This window comes from Chiloscyllium plagiosum, chromosome 29 (genome assembly GCF_004010195.1).
Source record: "Chiloscyllium plagiosum isolate BGI_BamShark_2017 chromosome 29, ASM401019v2, whole genome shotgun sequence".
NCBI lineage: Eukaryota > Metazoa > Chordata > Chondrichthyes > Orectolobiformes > Hemiscylliidae > Chiloscyllium > Chiloscyllium plagiosum.
In genome coordinates this window covers 33,788,975-33,809,308 of record NC_057738.1, presented here as the reverse complement: position 1 = coordinate 33,809,308, position 20,334 = coordinate 33,788,975, and the positions used below count along the sequence as shown (strand labels likewise).

Here is a 20,334-nt window from a genome sequence, read left to right as displayed (position 1 = left end):
CTTCACTATCCTATCTACCTGCGACTCCACTTTCAAGGAGCTATGAACCTGCACTCCAAGGTCTCTTTGTTCAGCAACACACCTTACCATTAAGTGTGTAAGTCCTGCTAAGATTTGCTTTCCCAAAATGCAGCATCTCGCATTTATCTGAATTAATCTCCATCTGCCACTTCTCAGTCCATTGGCCCATCTGATCAAGATCCTGTTGTAATCTGAGGTAACCTTCTTCGCTGTCCACTACACCTCCAATTTTGGTGTCATCTGCAAACTTACTAACTATACCTCATGCTCACATCCAAATCATTTGTTATAAATAATAACTCGTGTTAAATATGGAAACCTTGTTTATGTTTTTTTGTTAACTTGGGTCTAAAAAGACAGTTACATTGGGGAACTTTACAAACTTTGATAAGATCTTTAAGTTTTGTGACAACTCCAGGAATAGTGGGGCTTGATTACCAGCTTGCTACCTCAATGAGGTATGATAATAAACACAACTTAATGCATCATACTTAGGAAGGATATTTTGGCTTTGGAAAGAGTACAATGAAGGTTTAAAAGGATGATACCTGAACTTCGGAGGTTAAGTTATGAGGAGAAATAATACAAATTAGACTTGTTTTCTTTAGATTTTTAAAGGTTAAGAGGTGACCTGATTGATGTATTAAAAATATTAACAGGAAAAGACAGGTAATAAAAACATACTTTTTCCAGTGAAGATGCTAGATTTAGGATCAAAATTAGTTAAGCAAAGATAATAAGGGATATGGTGTTTGGAGTTAGGCCACAGACCAGCCATGACCTCACTCAATGGTAGTACAGGCTCAAGGTGCTGAACCACCTACTCCTGAGCCTATGTTTCTTTTAAGCAGAACTGAACACTGAAAATGCACTGTGTACTATATAACAGTATTAACAATTTGTGAAAACTATGACTACTATTCCTCACTACAGCATGTTGGATGCAAAGGTTAATTTAAGGTGTGCAGATAAGACTTGGACTTCAATATCAGGTTTGACATTCATGCTTGCAAGTCAAAATGTCACTGAAATAGGCTTTGGTTAAAATCAATGTAGAAAAGGTCTGTTCACGTTTATATATCCTGAATCAAATGAATTCAGTATTCTTTTTGTGTGTTATCTCAATTGGAGAAATCACATCTTATTCAGAGACTTGTAAAATTCTGGCAAAGTTGATGGCGATTGCAGAGAATGTTGTTGTGGTTTGGACTGCTCTGATTTAAATAATTATTCTTGTATGTTTTACCTACAAGTGGCAGTCCAAAAAGATTCTCTCCCATTTAACGGATTCAAATGCAGAAATTAACCCATGATCGTGGATAGCTTTTTGCAAGAAGTAGTCCCATCAGACAGGCTGGTGGATTTGTGCAACAATAACAGTAGCAAAGAGTCAGCAATCAAGACCACTGAGGTCATAACAGACAGTACCATGATGATTACCTGACATTTGGATTCATCTAGTTCTGTGATCCTGTTGCTCCTTGACCTTAATCTCCAATTTGCTGAGGCACAGTGTCAAACTGTTTCAAGCAAACTGAAAACATCTTTCCTCAAAACATCCCACTTACCTCCAAAAGGACATCAGTTACTTTCGACAGTTGTAAGAACAGAATGCAAAGTGGAGCTCTCATACTGAGGACATAAGCTGAGAGCGTAAACAAAAGTATTGAATCATGCACAAGAGGCCAGTTACAATGTTGCCAGGTTGGTTGCCAATCGAAAAAGCCTCTTATGATTGTTGAGACTCTCACTCTAAGCTTGCAAGAAAATTGTCCACATTCTGATAGCCAGAGTAGCAGCAAATGAGGTGACAAGCTCCACTTTTAAATATAACTATCAACAGATATATCATAGGGCATATAAGCACAGTGATCCAGAAAAATTCAAGGATCAGGAAATGTTTGCATTAATTGAATCAACAGACATTAATAGTTGTGCAGAGCTGGTTGCAATTGTTTGGTTTGAAGTGGACAGCTTGAAAAAACATTATTTAATCTGTAAGGAATTTCCACAGCAAACAACAAAGGAAGAAATATTCAGAATGACCAATGAGTAGTTCAAAACAAATGGTATTCCGTGGCAGAATTTCATAGATATATGCACTAATGTTGAGGTTGCAATGACAGAATGTGAAAGGCGTATCCAAAGTGCAACCTGAAAACCTAGAAATCGAAACCACTCACTGCTTTCTTCATACGGAAGCTTTTACGTCACGTAGTTTGCCAACTAAGCTTAAATCCACACTTAATGAGGCTGTAAAAATTGTCAATGACATTAAATCCAGAACACCTCAGTCACACCTATTCTCTGTTCTATGTCAAAAAAAAGGAATGAACCTCAATCCCTCCTTCATACAGAAATTTACTGGCTCTTAAGAGGCAGTGTTTATGAGTTTCAAGAGTCTATGAACTGAAGGAAGAATTGAAACAATTCATGCTCAATGAGACTCAATACGCTATCAGTTGCAAGATAAACACTGGCTGGAAAAATTGGTCTGCTTGGCTGATGTACCCGATGTATTTAAGCTGAATTGGAAACTTCAACGATGCAATGTGGACATACCGACAAACGCACAGTCAAGTTACATAGGTTGAAATCGAAACTTCACCATTGAAGAGAAGGAATAGGACATGGTTCACTTCAAATCTCAAGCAACCTTCTAGCTCAAACTTAGATGAAAGGCTACTCTTTCTTATGGAGAAACATTCAAGTTCACATCAAGATATGTTGAAACATTATTTCAGGTCATGTGGGCCAGAGCAAAATCCTCCAGATGAGGGATAACCAGTGATCTATTATAGTTTAGCGCAATTCCCTTGCTTTTCTACTCCATATCTCTGTGGATCCTGTGTTTGTTTTTAAATGGCACTCTTACGTTTTCCTGTCACCTTCAAAAATTGACTGCAATTTAGGAAGGTTCTGTCAATCCTATTGACAACAGGTGCTTGTCACATGATTTTCAGTTACCCTTGTATCCTCTGTTTTACCACAAATATGATCTAAATGATTGCGGGGAGGAGATGAATTAGTGGTATTATCCTGGACTTAATGCAGAGACCCAGATGTTTTGGGGACCTGGGATCAAATTTGAATTAAATAAAAAAAAATAGAATCAAGAGTCTAATGTGACCATGAATCCATTGTCGATTGTTGGAAAAGCCCATCTGGTTCACTAATTTAGGGAAGGAAACCGCCGTCCTTACCTGGTGTGGCATAGATGTGAGTCCAGACCATAGCAATATGGTTGACTCTTAACTGTCCTCTGGGCAGTTAGGGATGGGCATTAATTGCTGCCTAGCCAGTGATGCCCTCATCCAATGAATTTTTAAAAATTATCATACTTAAGAGTTGGTGAAACATAAGCGTGCTATATTCTTAAAACTGAATATGGCTAAAATTTACAGTCGCCTGAATGCTTGCCAGCCTCCCTTTGATCCTTGACTTTAAAATATCATTACATATTTTGACGTGCGTAGCTGAGAATTCATGAACATTCACCCAAGAACATAAGGTGAGAAGGGAAAGATTTAAAAGGGACCTAAGGGGCAACTTTTTCACGCAGAGGGTGTGCGGATAAGGAATGAGCTTCCAGAGGAAATGGTGGAGGCTGGTACAATTACAACATTTAAAAGACAACTGCGTGGGTACATGAATGGGGAGGGCTTAGAGTAATACTAGCAAATTGGACTAGATTAATTTAACTTAATATATTTGGTCGGCATAGGCAAGTTGGACCAAAGCATCTATTTTCATCTTAACAACTCTATGACTCTAATTTTTGGTATCTTCAGAAGAATCAATTATAGGTTTCTCTTTGAAAGAAAATGAAGAATTCTGGATGTCAGAAATCACTGCACCCTTGAACTCAAGTTCAGAGAGATTCTACTGGATCAATTTTGACGCCAAATGATAAATTAATAACTCAATCACAAATCAAGTAATGATTGTTCTACTGCCATTTTGAACCACCTACTTTTGTGAACTTAGTATCTCTTCCCTGTCACTTCTGAAGAATCAGAAGAGGACATGTTTATAAAATGGTTCCAGAAATTCATGTAGCCTCTTTTCAGCATTGAACCAAATATTAAACAGTTGTGTTCATTGGAAGAATCTTAAATTTCATCTCGAAATTCTCATCAAAAAATGTGGTCAAATGTTTCTTATAAAAATTGTAGTCTATTTATGTTTCAGTTCAAAATAAATATTTTTCTTACAATGCTAGTGTTGATTATTTTTAAATATTTGGTATGCTGTGAAAAGGTTTAGATGCTGAAAATGTACATAAGCACCAAGTGATCGAGCTAAGCAATCCCACAACCAACAGATCACATCTAATCTCTGCAGTCCTGCTACATCCAGTCGTGAATGGTGGTGAACAATTAAAACAACTCACTGAAGGAGGAGGCTCCACATATGTCCCCATCTTCAATAATGGAAGAACCCAGCACATTCGTGTAAAAGATAAGGCTGAAGCATTTGCAGTAATCATCAGCCAGAAGTGCCATTTGGATGATCCATCTTGGCTTCCTCTCGTGGTTCCCACCTTTACTGGTCATCAGCCAATTCAATTCACTCCATATGATATTTATGTCCTATACATAAGAAGGAGGACAAATCCAACACAGCCAATTATCTCCCATTAGTCTACTCTTAATCATAAATAAAGTAATGGAAGGTGTGATCAATAATGCTATCAAGCTGCATCTGCTCAGCAATAACCTGCTCAGTGATGCCCAATTTCTGTTCCACCAAGGCCACTCAGCTCCTGACCTCATTACATTCTTGGTTCAAACATGGTCAAAAGAGCTGAATTCCACAGGTGAGGTAAGTGTGACAGCCCTTGACATCAAGGCTTCATTTGACTGAGTGTGGCATCAAGTAGCCCCAGCAAAACTGGAATCAGTGGGTATTAGGGAGTAAACGCTCCACCGATTGAAGTGGAAGATGGTTGTGATATAGAGTCATACAATTGTACAGCATGGAAACAGATGCTTTGTTTCAGCCAGTCCATACCGACGATAATCCCAAACTAGACTAGTCCCACCTACCTGCACTTGGCCCATATCCCTCCAACATTTCTTATTCATTTACTTATTCAAATGTCTTTTAAACATTGTAACTGTACTCACATCCACCACTTACTTTCTGTAAAAAAAAAAGCCACCCTGCCTTTTTTCAAAAATTTTCTCCTCTCACCTTCAAAATATGCCCTCAATCTTGAAATCCCCCACCATAGGGAAAGACATCTGCTATTTACCTTATCTATACCCATCATGATGTTAAAATCTCAGAAAAGATTTACAATGATGTTGCCAGAGTTGGAGGCTATTTTCCCTGGAGTGTCAGAGGCTGAGGGGTGATCTAACTGAGGTTTATAAAATCATGAGGGGCATGGTTATGGTAAAGGGACAAGGTCTTTTCCCTGGGGTGAGGGAGTCCAGAGCTAGAGGGCATAGGTTTAAGGTGAGAGGGGAAAATATAAGGCACAATTTTTTCACATAGAGGGTGGTGAGTGTATGGAATGTCCTGCCAGAGGAAGTGGTGGAGGCTGGTACAATTACAACATTTAAAAGGCATCTAGATGGGTATATGATTAGGAAGGGTTTAGGGGGATATGGGCCAAGTGCTGGCAAATGGAACTAGATTGATTTAGGATATCTGGTCAGCAAGGACGAGTTGGACCGGAGGGTCTGTTTCCGTGCTTTGACTCTATAACCCTCAACTTCCTATGTTCCAGTGAATAATATCCTAGCCACTTCTAATGACTCAAGTCCTACATTCCTGGCAACATCCTGATAAATCTCTTTTGAACTCCCTCCAGCTTAATAATATACTTCCTATAACAGGTTGACCACAACTGGACACGGTTTCCAGAAGAGGTTTCATCAATGTCCTTTACAACCTCAACATAATATTGTAACTCATATACTCAAAAGGTCTGAACAATAAAGGTAAGCATGATAAATGGCCTCCTAACCACCTTATCTACATGTGATACAAACTTTAAAGAATTGTGTACACAAACCCCTAGGTTTCTCTGTTGTACAACACTACCCAAGGGTGTGTCATGTTGGAGGTCAGTCATCAGCTCTAGGATGTCTTTGCAGGGGCTCCTCAGGGTAGTGTCCTAGGCCCAACCATCTTCAGCTGCTACCCTCCATCATACATTCATAAGTTTGCTAATAATTGTACAATGTTCAGTACCATTCACGACTCATCAGATACTGAAGCAGTCTATGTTCAAATGAAACAAGACCTGGACAGTATGCAGGCTTGGGCTGAGAAGTGGCAGGTAACATTCATGCCACACAAATGCCAGGCTATGACCATCACCAATAAGAAACATTCTAACCACTGCCCCTTGACATTCAAAGGTGTAGCCATCACGGTGAATCTCCCACTATCAACATTCTGGGCATTACCATTGACCAGAAACTCAACTTCTCAGCACAAAAACATAGTGACTATAAGAGCAGGTAAGAGACTAGGATTACTACAGCAAGTAACATACCTCCTGAGTCCCCAAAGCCTGTCCATCATCTACAGCAAACGTCAGCAGTGTGTTGGAACACTCGCCACTTGCCTGGATCGGTGTAGCTCCAACAACATTCAAGAAGCCTGACAGCTTCCAGAACTAAACAGCCCACTTGAGTGGCACTACATCCACTCCCTCCACCACCAACGCTCAGTATCAGCAGTGTGTACTATCTCAAGATTCACTGCAGAAACACCAAAAATCCTGAGACAGCACCTTCCAAACCCACAACCACTTTCATTTAGAAGAACAAGGGCAGCAAATATCTGGGAACATCGCCACCTTCAAGTTCCTCCAAGCCACTCACCATTCTGACTTCACTGGGTCAAACTCCTGGAATTCCCTCCTTAATGGCATTTTGGGTCAACACACAGCAGGTGAACTGCAGCAGTTCAAGAACGCAGCTCACCACCATCTTCTCAAGGGCAAGTAGGGATGGGCAATAACTGCTGGCCAGCCAGCAATGCCCACATCCCACAAATGAATTTTAAAACAGCTGAAATATTTAGGAAACACTGCTCTAGAAGATAAGTTCATAGAATGTGTTCATGATGGTCTCTTAAAGAAATGTATTCTTTGAATTAACTAGGATAAAGATATCGTAGATCTAGTGTTATGTACTAAGCAATGTTAATCAGTAATAGTCAAAGATCCTTTTGGAAAGAGTTTGATTGAATGATTGAATTTCATTTTAAGTTTGAAAGTGACATATTCCATAATGCAAACAACCATCTTAAATAAAGCCAATAAACGGAAATGTGAGGAGAACTGACTAAGACTAATTGAGTAAATGGATGAAGAGGTATGGCTATAAATGAACAGTGGGAAACAGTTACAAAGTAATCCAAGACGTTCAACAAAAGTGTATTCCTTTGAAAATCAAAAACCCAACAAGAAAGGTCCATCCATGGCTCACTCAGCAAGTTAAGGAAAATAGTGATTGAAAGATGAGGCTTATAATATAGTTTAAATAGAAATAACAAATCTGAAGAATGTGGATGGTTTAGAAAGCAACAAAAGTCCACCAGAAACTTTATAAAAAGGTTGATAGAAAGGGAAAAATAGAATATGATCAAGAATATAAAAATAGATTGTAAGAGCTAACCCTTAGAAATAGAGACAGGAGAAATTATCACAGAGAATGAGAAAGATGAAAAAGGCATTAAACAAATATTTTACAGTCCTTACGCCAGAAGAGATAAGTTTCATTCCAGAAATATACATTAACCAAGGTACTAAAATGTGAGGGAATGAAACCAACAAAGAAAATTTATTGAAGAAACTTAAAGGACTAAAATTCAACAAATCCTCAAGACCCAATGGCTTACACTTTAGGTTCTAAAAGAAAAAGCTGTAGATATAACGGTTGCGTGATTTTCCAATATTTTATAGATTTAAGAATGGTCTCATTAGTTTGGAAGTTGGCACTGGTTACACTGTTTTTCAAGAATGGAAGGAGAGTGAAAATAATACTGCACATCAGTTAGTCTGACATCAATTTTTGGAAAAATATAATTCCATTAATTTCAACAGCACTCCTTTACAGTATTCAGACATCAGAAAGAATTCTCTCTCTATAATATCTATGAGGCTTAAATTGACTGATGCTTCAATTCCCGGTCTTGAAAATCTGATTGCCTCTTCCTTGAGTCTTCATGCTGAGGTTAGACTGCACTTCAAATAAACTCCTTCATGATTTTAACAAAGCACTTTCACTCTGCAATAAGGCAATAATAAACTAAAAAGGAACTACAGTGTGTCACCTGTTGTGATCCCAGCTGATGGTACTGCTGGACATATCAGATCCCAGAGTTAAACCTAGTTTGACAGACCACAAGTCAATGACAGATCCAAAGACGGAGATAAATTCAAAATTCAGCAAACGAGGGCTAAAAAGATGATAAAGAAAGATAAAGTAAAATACAAGGGCAAACTAGTGAGAGGTATAAAAACTAACAATAAGGCCTTATTTAAATATACAAAAAGGAAGCAAACAGTCAAAGTGAATCCTTAGAAAATGAATCTGAAAAGACTGAATGGGGAATAAAGAAATGGCAGAGGAATTAAACAGGAATTTTGCATCAGTCTTCATGGTGGAAAATACTACAAACATCTCATTAATAGTAAAAAATTACAGGAGAGGAATTAAATACTACTACCACCACTGAAGATGTAGTATTAGAGCAACTAATGGAGCTAAAGACAGATAAGTCCCCTGGCCCTGATGTCTTGCATCGTAGGATCTTAGAAGAAGAGAGGTAGTGGACGCATTGGTTGTAATTTTCCAATCTGGATAAGTACAACATGATTAGAAAACTGTCAATGTGACAACCCTATTCAAAAAGGGAGGGAGGCAAAAAAAGCTGATAACAATATGCCAATTAGCCTAATATCTATTGTTGGCAAAATGTTGAAATCAATTATTAAGAAGTAATAGAGAAGCAGACTTGGAAAATCACATTCTAATCAAGTAGGATCAGCATGGCTTCAAGAAAAGGAAATGACAAATTTAAATAAGTTTTTTAAGGAAGTCCCAACTAAAATGAGTAGAAGGAAACCAGTAGTTGTGTTGTACTGTACTTCCAGAATGTATTTGATAACACACTTCACAAAATAGGAGCTCATAGTGCTGGAAGTACTATATTAGCATGGATACAGAATTTGCTAATGGACTGGAAACAGTGAGTGGTGATAAGGGATTCTTTTTCAGGTTGGTGATCTAGAAGCAATGGGGTTCCACAGGAATCAGTACTAGGAACACAATTGTATATATATTAATGATTTGGAGGAAGGAAGCAAATGTACTGGAGCCAAATTTGTGGATGAGACAAAAGTAGGCCCGTTGCAAGTGAGGTACAAACAGTTTACAGAGAGATATTGATAAGTAAGCAGACAAATGTAGACAAATGGAGTATAATGTGGGAAAATGTGAAGTTCTTCATTTTAGAAGGGAGAACAAAAGAACAGTTACTCAAACGAAAAATTGTGACACTATGGGAATTGGGGGTATTTGTACATGAAACACAGGAAGCTAGCACACAGATGCAGCAGGTAATCAAATAGGTTTTATAGAATGTTGGGCTTTATTTCAAAGGGGCATAAGAATAGGTAAGTCTTATTGCAACTGAACAAGGTACTGGTGAGACCATATTTTGAGTACTATGAGCATTTTTGGTCCTCTTATTTAAAGGAAGATATAATTTCATTGGAATCGTTCAGAGAATGTTCACTAGGATGATCCCTGGTATGGAGGGGGATTATCTTATGAGCAAAGGTTAATCAGGTTGGGACTCTACTCATTGGAGTTCAGATGAATGAGAGGTGGTCTAATTGAAACATATAGGATTCTTATGGGGCTTGATGGGATTAATGCTGAAAGGATGCTTCCCCTAATGGGGAAGGACCAGAGGGTGAAGTCTCAGAATAAAGGGGTGCCAATTTAAGACTGAGATGAGGAAGAATTTCTTCTCTCACAGAGTTTTGAGTCTTTGGAACTCCTTACCACAGAGAGCTGTGGGGACAGAGTCCTTATGTATATTTAAGACTAAGATAGAAAGATTCTTGATCACTGGGGGAACTAAGGGTTATGGGGTAAGGGTGGAGGAAGGGCAGTAAAATGTAAGTAAGGAGTGTCAGATCAGCCATAATTCTAATGAATGGCAGAGCAGGCTTGAGGGACCGAATAGCCTACTCCTGTTCCTACTTCTTATTGTCTTAAAAGATAAAGTAAACCACATTATTTACTTATTGTACTAATTCTAAGATCTGCAAACATTCAATAAATGTGTGATCCCAAAATAATCCAAATTTGTGCATTCCAATAAAAACAAATTCCTGAACAATATTGAGGGGCACAGCATGCATAAACAAAAAAACCACCACTTATCTAATACTCACACCAGAGTCCCTGTCATTATCATCCTGATAGGTTTCAGTACTTGTGACTTTAATGTTGGAGGTATTATAGACCTGAGTTGAAACACTCAGTTTTAAGTAACTTCTTCAATGTTTTAGCTGAACACTTCTGGTCTGGAACTAAGACTAACTCTTCACTCTAAGCTAATCTAGTTCATTTCATAATTTACTTCTCAGAAGCCCTTGTCTTACAGCCATCTTCATCTAAGGACTTAACAGAATTACTCAAAACTCTACGTAAAACTAAAAGAAAACCTCCTAAACTATGATTGTTTTCTTTAAGCTTAAAGAAAACAAGTTCCAGATATCTCTAACCAATGTATTTACCTTGCTGTATCACAGAACAATCGAAAGTAAACAAAACTCTACTAGTACTGTACAATACCCCTGAAATTCTGAAGCTAGACCTCAAACCTATCTTAAAATAAATCACTATGGCAACAGAAATACAAATAGAAAACAGGAATCATCAGCAGTGCTTCACCCAGAGGCTCACTGAAAATGTTACCTAGTATAGTGACAAAATGTCTGGAAATGAATCTTCCAGCTCAGCTAGCAAACCTACATCCAGAGCCTCAACCTGAGCTACAAATCTTCTCAAAACTTGCTAGAAATACAAATACCTAAATACAGAAAACCCATTTCTCTCACTAACTGTCGAAGAAATTTGCCCAATAGGTTAGAGATCACAAAACACAGCTCGAAGTGAAACTGACAAACGGTTTATTGCAAGCGATATTGCTGGAAGATAACCAGACTAGGCTGACACAGAACGGACAGTCTGTACAGGTAGATCAGATTTCTCTTCTTAGAGCTGAGGATCAGACCAGTTTTATAATAATGCTGCACAATGACACTGATTAAGAAATGGAAAACTACAATGTATCTGGAAATGGAGTAATCTAGTTGCAAGGATGCAAATTGGAAAACAAATATCAGATGAATGTCCTGTTCCTTCACACAATGCAACATCCCGACAGTATCGATCGTTCCATTCCTCTTCACAGGTAGGTGTTAATGTCTCCTCTGAAATGGTGAGGTGCTTCCATTGTCCTGTTCCTGGAGTATGTCCTTGCTGGTGCCTCTCTGTCTGACCTGCTCTCTATATGTGCCTTTAGTATTGCTGGGTTGTGAAACTGTCCTTGGGGCTTTGAGATATTTGTGGTTCTCTGTCATTGTTAGAGGGAGCTTGAAGTGTATTGCTTTGTCTGCATGGCCTGTCTGATTTGGCTTCTGAGCTGCTTGGGAATTCTGGGTGTTTTTGGTATATTTGGCCATTTTTGCTTTTGTGGGCCTACCGTTGGTTAGCAAATATTTTCCGACACTAACACAGAACACAAGAACCCAAACTTGTAATAAATTTTATTGAAAACATATGTTTACGATTACATGCATTTAATTTCCTGGAAAAATAACTGGCCATTCAGTCACTTTCTCATCTTCTGTGACAGCACTCCACCAATCTAATTGGTAATAACAGTCAGTTTATAAGGTATCTCATAATTTGGTGCTGCTAAAACCAGTGTGGTTGACAACACAGCTTTCAAATAAGAACTAACATTATTTTGTTAATTTAAATTTCTTGCCTTTCTTTGTTTGTCAAGGCTGTCATTCCAGTGCTGAAATTTGTAATGGCTTTCTGATAAGATTCATTCACATCAACATACCACAGAATTTTGAGTATTGCCTAAGGCCTGGGAAAATCCAAGATCACCTTATTTTTCCTGCTTGAATTGCAGTTTGGCTAAAATATGTCATTTTTGCTTTGGCAAATTCACTTTAGACAAATTTATGACCAAATTAATTTTTTGTATCCAATCAAGACATTTTGTTCAAGTAATGCAAATGCTCTTCCCAAGTTTGGCAGAAAGAACCAAATAGAGGCATAGAGTCAAAGAGATGTATAGCACGGAAACAGACCCTTCAGTCCAACCTGTCCATGCTGATCAGATATCCTAACCTAATCTGGTCCCATTTGCCAGCACTTGGCCCATATCTCTCTAAACCCTTCCTATTCATATACCATCCAGATACCTTCTAAATGCTGTAATTGTACCAGCATCCACCACTTCCTTTAGGAGAAAGTGAGGACTGCAGTTTGCTGGAGATCAGAGCTGAAAATGTGTTGCTGGGAAAGTGCAGCAGGTCAGGCAGCATCCAAGGGGTGTAAAACAAGGCGACCTGAAGAAGGGCTCATGCCCGAAACGTCGATTCTCCTGCTCCTTGGATGCTGCCTGACCTGCTGCGCTTTTCCAGCAACACATTTTCAGCTCCACCACTTCCTTTGACAGTTCATTCCATACACTCACCATCTTCTGTGTGAAAACGTTGCCCCTTAAGTCCCTTTTATATCTTTCCCCAAAATGATCAATGTAAACAACACAACTGCTTAATCCTTCAAAATCCTTGATGGTAATCATTCAAAAGGCACTAGTGCATTTTTCATTCCAAAGAGTATATGTTTACATTCGTAAATTCAATTGATATTATGAAATATTTCTTTGGTTTTATTAGTCAATGAAACTTGTCAATATTCTTTTAACAATTCAATGTAATAGTTTGTGCATGTCCATTTCTTTTACCAGTATGAATGCACTTCTATTCTCTCTATCCACTCTGATTAAGTATCTCTTCAACATATGAAAATAACACACTCATTATTTGTTTTTCTCCTATCTGGAGTCTCCATTTACATAATTCACATAATTGAGTTTTATTTTGCTTTGATAAGGTCCAATTTACCTCACTCTTATTCAAGACAAGTAATACCTGGTCTCCAAAAACATTTTTTGAGCTTTGGCCTTTTTATCAGCTCTAGTTTTGAATGTTGAGTATTCTTCAAATGTTTTATTGGCCATCTCATGTGCTTTAATTAGTTTCTCTGAAATGTAACACACCAGTTGGAAGTATAATATCTTAGCTTTGATTCATACATTTCTATTGAATTAAGAGCTTTTCTCACCCTATGTTCCATATTATCAGTTCAAAAGAACTGAGTCTTGTGGACTCAGTCAGAAATCACACAACACAAGGTTATACTCCAAAGATGTGGAGGTACTAGAGGAAGTAACTTCACCTGACAAGGGGCTACCCTCCAAAAGCTTGTGATTTCAAATAAACTTGTTAGACTACAACCTGGTGTAGTCTCATCATGGTCTTTACAATGTTATGCTTTCCTTCCAATGCTTGTAAAGATTGTGCATAATAAGCTGAAGATGTAAACTACATTATTCTCAAACTATTCATTTTTAAAAATATTTATGACATAACATTTCAACTTTGATATAATTGTAGTTTTTGGGTAATCTATGTTTTGTGAAAAATTGGATAAATATTTCTGCTACCATTTTTAACTGCAATTTTTTTCTTGCATAAATTCTAGAAATGTGCGATTGGATTTCTTTCTAATAATCCTGGATTTTAATTAATAAGCTTCATGGACAAGCTGGCAAACATTGAATATTTTTACTTTAAGTTTTGTGGTCTGCAGATTGTTCTTCTGACAAACTGGTGCGGATGCTACTAGCTTTACCTGTCAAAACACTCTGTAATGTTGAGGTCCAAACATTTTTTTGGCCCTTCATCTTTCAAACAAGATGCACTGTCCTCCTTCTCCATTGTCTGTAAATGTTGGCTTTATCTGAAAATTTCTGGTTAAATCAAATCCCATTTTGGAACCATAATCATCCTCTAAGATACTACCTCTTCTATCTCCCTTTACTCTGAATGTTTCATTCACCAAGTCATATTGTCTAAGTTCTTTCTCTCTTTTTGAAGATCAAGCTTTATGAGTTCCATTTTTTCTCATTTATATTTTATTTTTCTCCCTTCTCAATCGCCAATTCAAACTTTCTTATTTTCAGGTTTTTTTTTTCCTTTCTCCTCACTTTCTATTCCTCTTTGATTGTCTTTCTCCTCTCTTCTTACTTTCCTTTCTCTTTTCATCTTTTCTCTTTTTTCATCTATTTCAAGTTTCTGCATTTAACTTTCTCTCGCAGTTATTTTCTCATTTCTAACTGAATCTTAGCTAATTTCAACTGTGATGCACGAGGTTCAGGTCTTCCTCCTTTTAAATCTAAACTTTTAGTAATCACTTTAATCATCTCATCCTTACAAAATCTTGCTTTTATTTCAATCTTCAACTTATTTGCTCTCTCAGTTTAGCACAAGCCAAATAACCCACTGTTATGTTTTCTACTGCTAGTAAAGTCTTAGCAGCATTCAAAATGATTTTGTCACTCTGATCTGTATAGTACACTTAATGTCAACATGACTGCTTTTATGACCATTTTCTTCACATTCTTGTTCCTTTAAAGAATCACAGATCTCTCCTAAATTTAATCATTTCCTACCCTTTCGAAAGCCTACATTTTATTATGATCCCAGATGATTGTAATACTGGACAAGTCAATCCGAGAGTGAAACCTGGCTTAAGAGATAATTTTTATTTTTGCTGTTTGCTTACCATGCTGGTTAATCATTGAACATATTCGCAAGAGATTGTCAAGGCTCTTAAACAAAACAACATGACTTTATTACAGAATTATACTGTAAGAGATTTAAAAATAGGAAAGGATTCAACCTTGTTCCCGACAATATCTGTTACAGGTACTCAATTCCAGCAAAGTGAAGTTCCGATTTTAAATTTAATGTCTTGCTTGAGTGACTCTTTCCAGTTTTGATGGCATGGTAAATTTTTTTCAGTTCTCAGGGCCTGGATTTCTTTTTCAGTTGACTACTTAGAGATTCTACAAACTAAACACTTCCAACTCCTGAGATTTCTACACAACTATCTGATTGTCCTTCTCATGGGATGAAATTGTTCTTTTGCACTGATTATTTTGAACTGAACTCAAGCTACTAGTGGCCCCAGTCTTTTTCTCAGTTTGTAATTAATACAAAGCTGCCCCATTGGGCATTTAAATCACATGCTTTCTTGGAAATTAAGTACTTAGTTCATGGTTCCAAATGACTTTCCACCTCTTAAAACAAGAATTATAACTCAATGCACACATCTACTTTAGAGTCCTAATTACCAACTGATATTAATATGATGTGTGACCATTAGTTAATGCAAGATCACAGAAGAACAAGGAAAAATATCTTTGCAAGGCATGTGATATCAATAAGGGAAGTGGGGTAAAACGTATGTGCAGATGGGCAGAGCAGTTTCTTTAAAATAGCATAAAGGACTCTCTTATCTTTGTGACTGGAAAAGCAGTTCCAGTTTGATATCAACTAACACTCAACAACTTCAAGTGACACAGTATAAATGGCTTTCATATCATAAGGATTGGGTCTCTTAGGGCAGAAGTTCAGTAAGTTGGTCATGTCTAACTTTCATGTCTGTGATCATAATTTGAGCTCTTTCTGATGTTTTATGTGTGGAGCAAATGGTCCCATCTGTCCAGGTCTGACCTCAAGTTCAAGGTTGTTCAGATTTTCTATGGAAAGTTGAAGCCTGGGACTTCTGCACTTGTCAGTTCCAAATTGCTATTGATGATGTTTGCAGTCAACCAGGAGGTGTGCTATAAGAAGTGGAGCTGTTGTCAATTTGAATAATGTATGATCCAGGCCTGAATTTCAGAAAAATGCCTGGTTTGTTTTGAGGCCATGTGTCAATGTAAATCTTCTTTGAGAAGGACATTTATACCCTGTGGACATCTGAAATTTTTAATACATGTTAGTACAGGAGTCCAATCAAACTATATCAGTTTCAATGTCCCAGAAATAATCCTTTTGACTTCCCCGAGCTGTATATCTACCATGTTTGTGTGGCAGTTCCTGGGCCAGGTTGAGCAATACTATAATGTTGGGTAGACCAGAACAAGTGCAACAGTGAGTTTTGTGTTGGTTTCACAGCTCCAGATGGTATCTGTAAGTTTCCATAAGATTCAATCTTGTCTTGGCTCCAGTGTATGGAGGTGTTGTCAGAATGTTAATATAACAATCACAAATGTGCCAAGGTATGTTCATTCACCGTTGTTGGGAAGGGTACAGCAATTTTTACATGTTTCTCCAGTTAAAATAAGCTTTTCAGCACAAAAACATGCAAAGTAATGCTGTCAATAAGACGGCCAGCCATGCTCACAGGTTTTCAGTCCAAGCAGTGAAAGCCCACAGAAACATGAATTCTCAAGAAACAACACAGCATTAGGCATGAGTGTAATGAGTGCTAGGGTAGACCCAAGTCAAGAGGCAAGCAAATACAGTGGATTAGCTTTGGGGAAAATCTGATCAGAACAATTTGAATATAGAGTTTCTGGAAAATAAGACTCAACAACATATTCAAGGGATAAAACCAGAATACGTCAGAAATGCTCAGCAGCTCTGACCACATCTGTGTAGAAAGTAATAGAGTTAAATTAGAGTTTCAGGCCAATAACTTTTCATCTGAAAAAACATTAACTCTATATCATTCTCCACAGATCTAGACTGACCTACTGAATATTTAAAGCATTTTCTGTTTGTATTTCAGTTATTTAGCATCTGCAGTCTTCTGCTTTACAAAAGGGCTTTGGTGAAGTAAGGGAATTTAGATATCAGGTGGCAGTTTGCAAGATCATAGAGGTCAAGGTGTTTTTGAGGAGAGGGATGATGCCAGTAGATTTGGAAGTGAGGGCAATATTAACTGAGTAGAGGACAATCCCCAACATCAGTTAACATGGGAGCAAGGAAGCAACATTGAATGGTCAGCAGTTTAGTGGAAATATAGTTAAAGGAACAGAGGCATCTCATGAACAAGATGGGCTCAGAGGTGCCATGAGAGGAAATAGGAGAGGAACAACAGAAAGATACAAGTTCCATGTTGTAATTCTATCTGGCTATTCCCAATCCTGTATGAGAGTTACTCAAGGAACAGGGGAATTTTTACATGTTGATCAAATTCCTATTTTAATCTGAGAAACAGGAGGAAACTTTATAGTATAAAATACTTTTAATCCATTCCATAACTCAGTTTAGATGTCACATTCTCTGTTATATTTGCATACCTTTGTGAAGAAAGTTTTCTATTTTATTCTGACTGCAAGTACATTCTATAAACAATACTGTACATAATTCCTGTGGTATAATCAGTTTTCTAGACATTTACAGTCACCAATAATTAAAAGCATTTTAGTCAGGGTTATGTAGATGTAAATCAATTCCTCCTGAACAATCCTGCCAAAAAGCTGTGCTTTTCACTGTATGTGAACTGATACCTAATTAGAGGATGAGTAATTTAGTCCTCATCAATTGCTAAGTGCATTATGTTCTAATTTTCTATATAGGCTGTGTTCTCAGATCAATAAAAACTCTTGGACATACATATTTCAGAGGATCAAAGACCAAGTGCACAATTCATTATTGGTCACTTTTTGGACAATTAATAAAACCTATCTATATATAACTTTTAATTTGAGATCACAACTTCTCTAAGTTGTCTTTGTGGTATTGGGCCTACTGTAAGGCACTGCAGTAATTCTCTGCATAACAGTTGCAAAGCAGTAGGATGTGATTTTCTGCCTGCAAACAGAGCATTGCTGTTGGGTTAGGAGGGTTTAGTGAAAATTCAGGGTTTTTTTGAATTAGATTACTTACAGTGTGGAAACAGGCCCTTCGGCCCAACAAGTCCACACCGACCCTCCAAAGAGCAACCCACCCAGACCCATTTCCCCTACATTTCCCCCTTCACTTAACACTACGGGCAATTTAGCATAGCCAATTCACCTAACCTGCACATTTTTGGACTGTGGGAGGAAACCCACACAGACACGGGGAGAATGTGCAAACTCCACACAGACAGTTGCCTGAGGTGGGAATTGAACCCGGGTCTCCGGCAGCAGCAATGCTAACCACTGTGCCACCGTGCCCCCCACAGTGGTCTCATATGAAACCAGCCTGCTCTCTAAAAACAACTAGCAGCTGATGAGAGTGGCTTTGAATAGAACTGAGAGCAGATTCTGTATCCCAGCTCCTGGATGAAGAATGCTGTAGTCTCTCTTAAATTAATCCTAAAAGACAAAGGTAACATCAGAAAGTTGGAGGATAGGCAAAAGGGATTCCAGTTTAAACAAGCTTTCATGCTTCAAAAAGTCCCAAGTTATCGCATTAACAGGTCTGTATATTGACATTTACATTGTCAGTTTGGCCACTTGTATGGTGCACAGTGGAATCTTTGATCGTTAAGCAGATATTTGTGATGCCATTGCCTCTTTAATTTTCTTCAATAATTGTACTGTCAATAGCATACCTCAAACTCTATCGTAAGTCTGGAACATATAATAATACACTTCGTTGGGCAAGTTTGACGCCTCGTGCTTTTTGTTAAACCCGCGGCTTGTCTTGAAACTTAAGGAGAGATGGCACCTCTTTAATAGAGGACATATGCAAATGAGTGCGTTTCAAGAAGATCCTAACTGTTGGCGTGTTCATCTGACGTGGATTCACACTGCAGAGAATAATTCTTGTCGAAGTTATTGTCCCAGTACTCCTCGCTGTCCGTCCTGTAGCAGATGGCGAAGTAGACAAAAGAGCCCTGGTCCAAGAAAGGGGGGATGGACAGGTCGAACGAGAACTGGTCAGTACCTGAGTGGCTCGACCCTTCCACATATTTGGCAGGCGTGTCCATGCTGGAGAGCCAATTGTTGAATGTATAGCGGACAATCACCTCCTTGACATAAGAGACATTCAAAACCCTGATCAACCCGTGCACGTCAAAGTGTCTGACAGTAACATTCTCCAGGCAGACACGGTTCCTCTCAGCTCTCTGCATGAAGTCGCTGGCCTCGCAAGGCATGGAGAAGGCGGGTCTCAAGCAGTGAATGCCGAGCGCCTTGAACTTCTCGTTCAGGTCGTCCACGATGGCCGGAAAGCTCTGGAGCCGCAGGAAGACCTTGGATGGGATGTAAGGCTCGTCGCTGGCTCGGAAGTGCTTGACGCTGGCCAGGCTGAGCCCCAGCGAGTCGGCGAACTTCACTTTCTTGCGCAGCCCCCCGTTGAATTCGCTGAAGAAGTCGGAGGGGTCGTGCAGGCAGGGCAGCGACTTGGTGCGGCGCCGGTTCAACCTCAGCTCGTTGCTCTGGCGGCTGACGGCGCTGACCAGCACCTCCTTCTCGGGGTTCGAGGCGTCCGCCTGCCGGGACAGCTCGCAAACTTTCCTCTCGTCCCCAGACTCGGAGTTACAGCTTGCCTTGCAGCCGCTGCTGTTGCAGGTTTTGCCGGTGTCGCCTTTGAGGCTGCCATTGCAACAGCCGGTGTTGCAAGCGGCCGGGCTGCAGTTCTTGTTACTGTTGTTACCGTTGCTGGTGTTGCAGCTACTGCTGGTGCCCCGAATGTTATTGCAAGCGATGGTGCTGCAGCTCCGATGGATTTTGCAGCCGCTGCCGGTGTTGCTACTGGCGCTGCTGGTGCCCAAGGAAAGTTGCAAGGAGTGGCCAGAGCAAGTAGCCGGCGAGACCTTCAGATCTGCCTGCAGGTCCCGATGCACCGCAGGGGAGATGGCAGGGTCAGGCTCCTCCATGTCATGTCGCTCCTCGCCCTTTACCTCCAACCCCGTCCTCCTACCCTGCCCAAACTCAAACTATTAAAAACAATAACTAATATATATATATATAAAACAGGGGGAGGCGCTGCCAACAGACCCAGAGCCCGTGTCAATCAAAGCTCTGCTGAAAACTTTGCAAGGGCACGTATATTGAGGTCAGGAGCCGAGTCCAGTGCTGGGCAAGGGGGGCGTCAGAGCGACGTGATCACAACAAATAAACAGGAGGCTTTGAGTCACTGCCGCTTGGGAGAGCAGGGGGCAATAACCCCCACTGAGGGCATTAGGTACAGCCTCACAGAAATGACCCCTTATTGCGGGCAATAAGAACATTTCATGG

At 39.2% G+C, this 20,334-nt stretch overlaps 1 protein-coding gene across 1 annotated transcript; it reads right to left on the bottom strand.

The window, feature by feature from the left end:
- Positions 1–18,236: 18,236 nt before the first annotated feature.
- ppp1r3g (protein phosphatase 1 regulatory subunit 3G) lies at positions 18,237–20,128 on the bottom strand. The gene has a single exon (XM_043718977.1). The coding sequence runs from the start codon at positions 19,971–19,973 to the stop codon at positions 18,867–18,869; it is 1,107 nt and encodes a 368-aa protein (XP_043574912.1). The 5' UTR covers positions 19,974–20,128; the 3' UTR covers positions 18,237–18,866.
- Between the last annotated feature and the right edge of the window lie 206 nt (positions 20,129–20,334).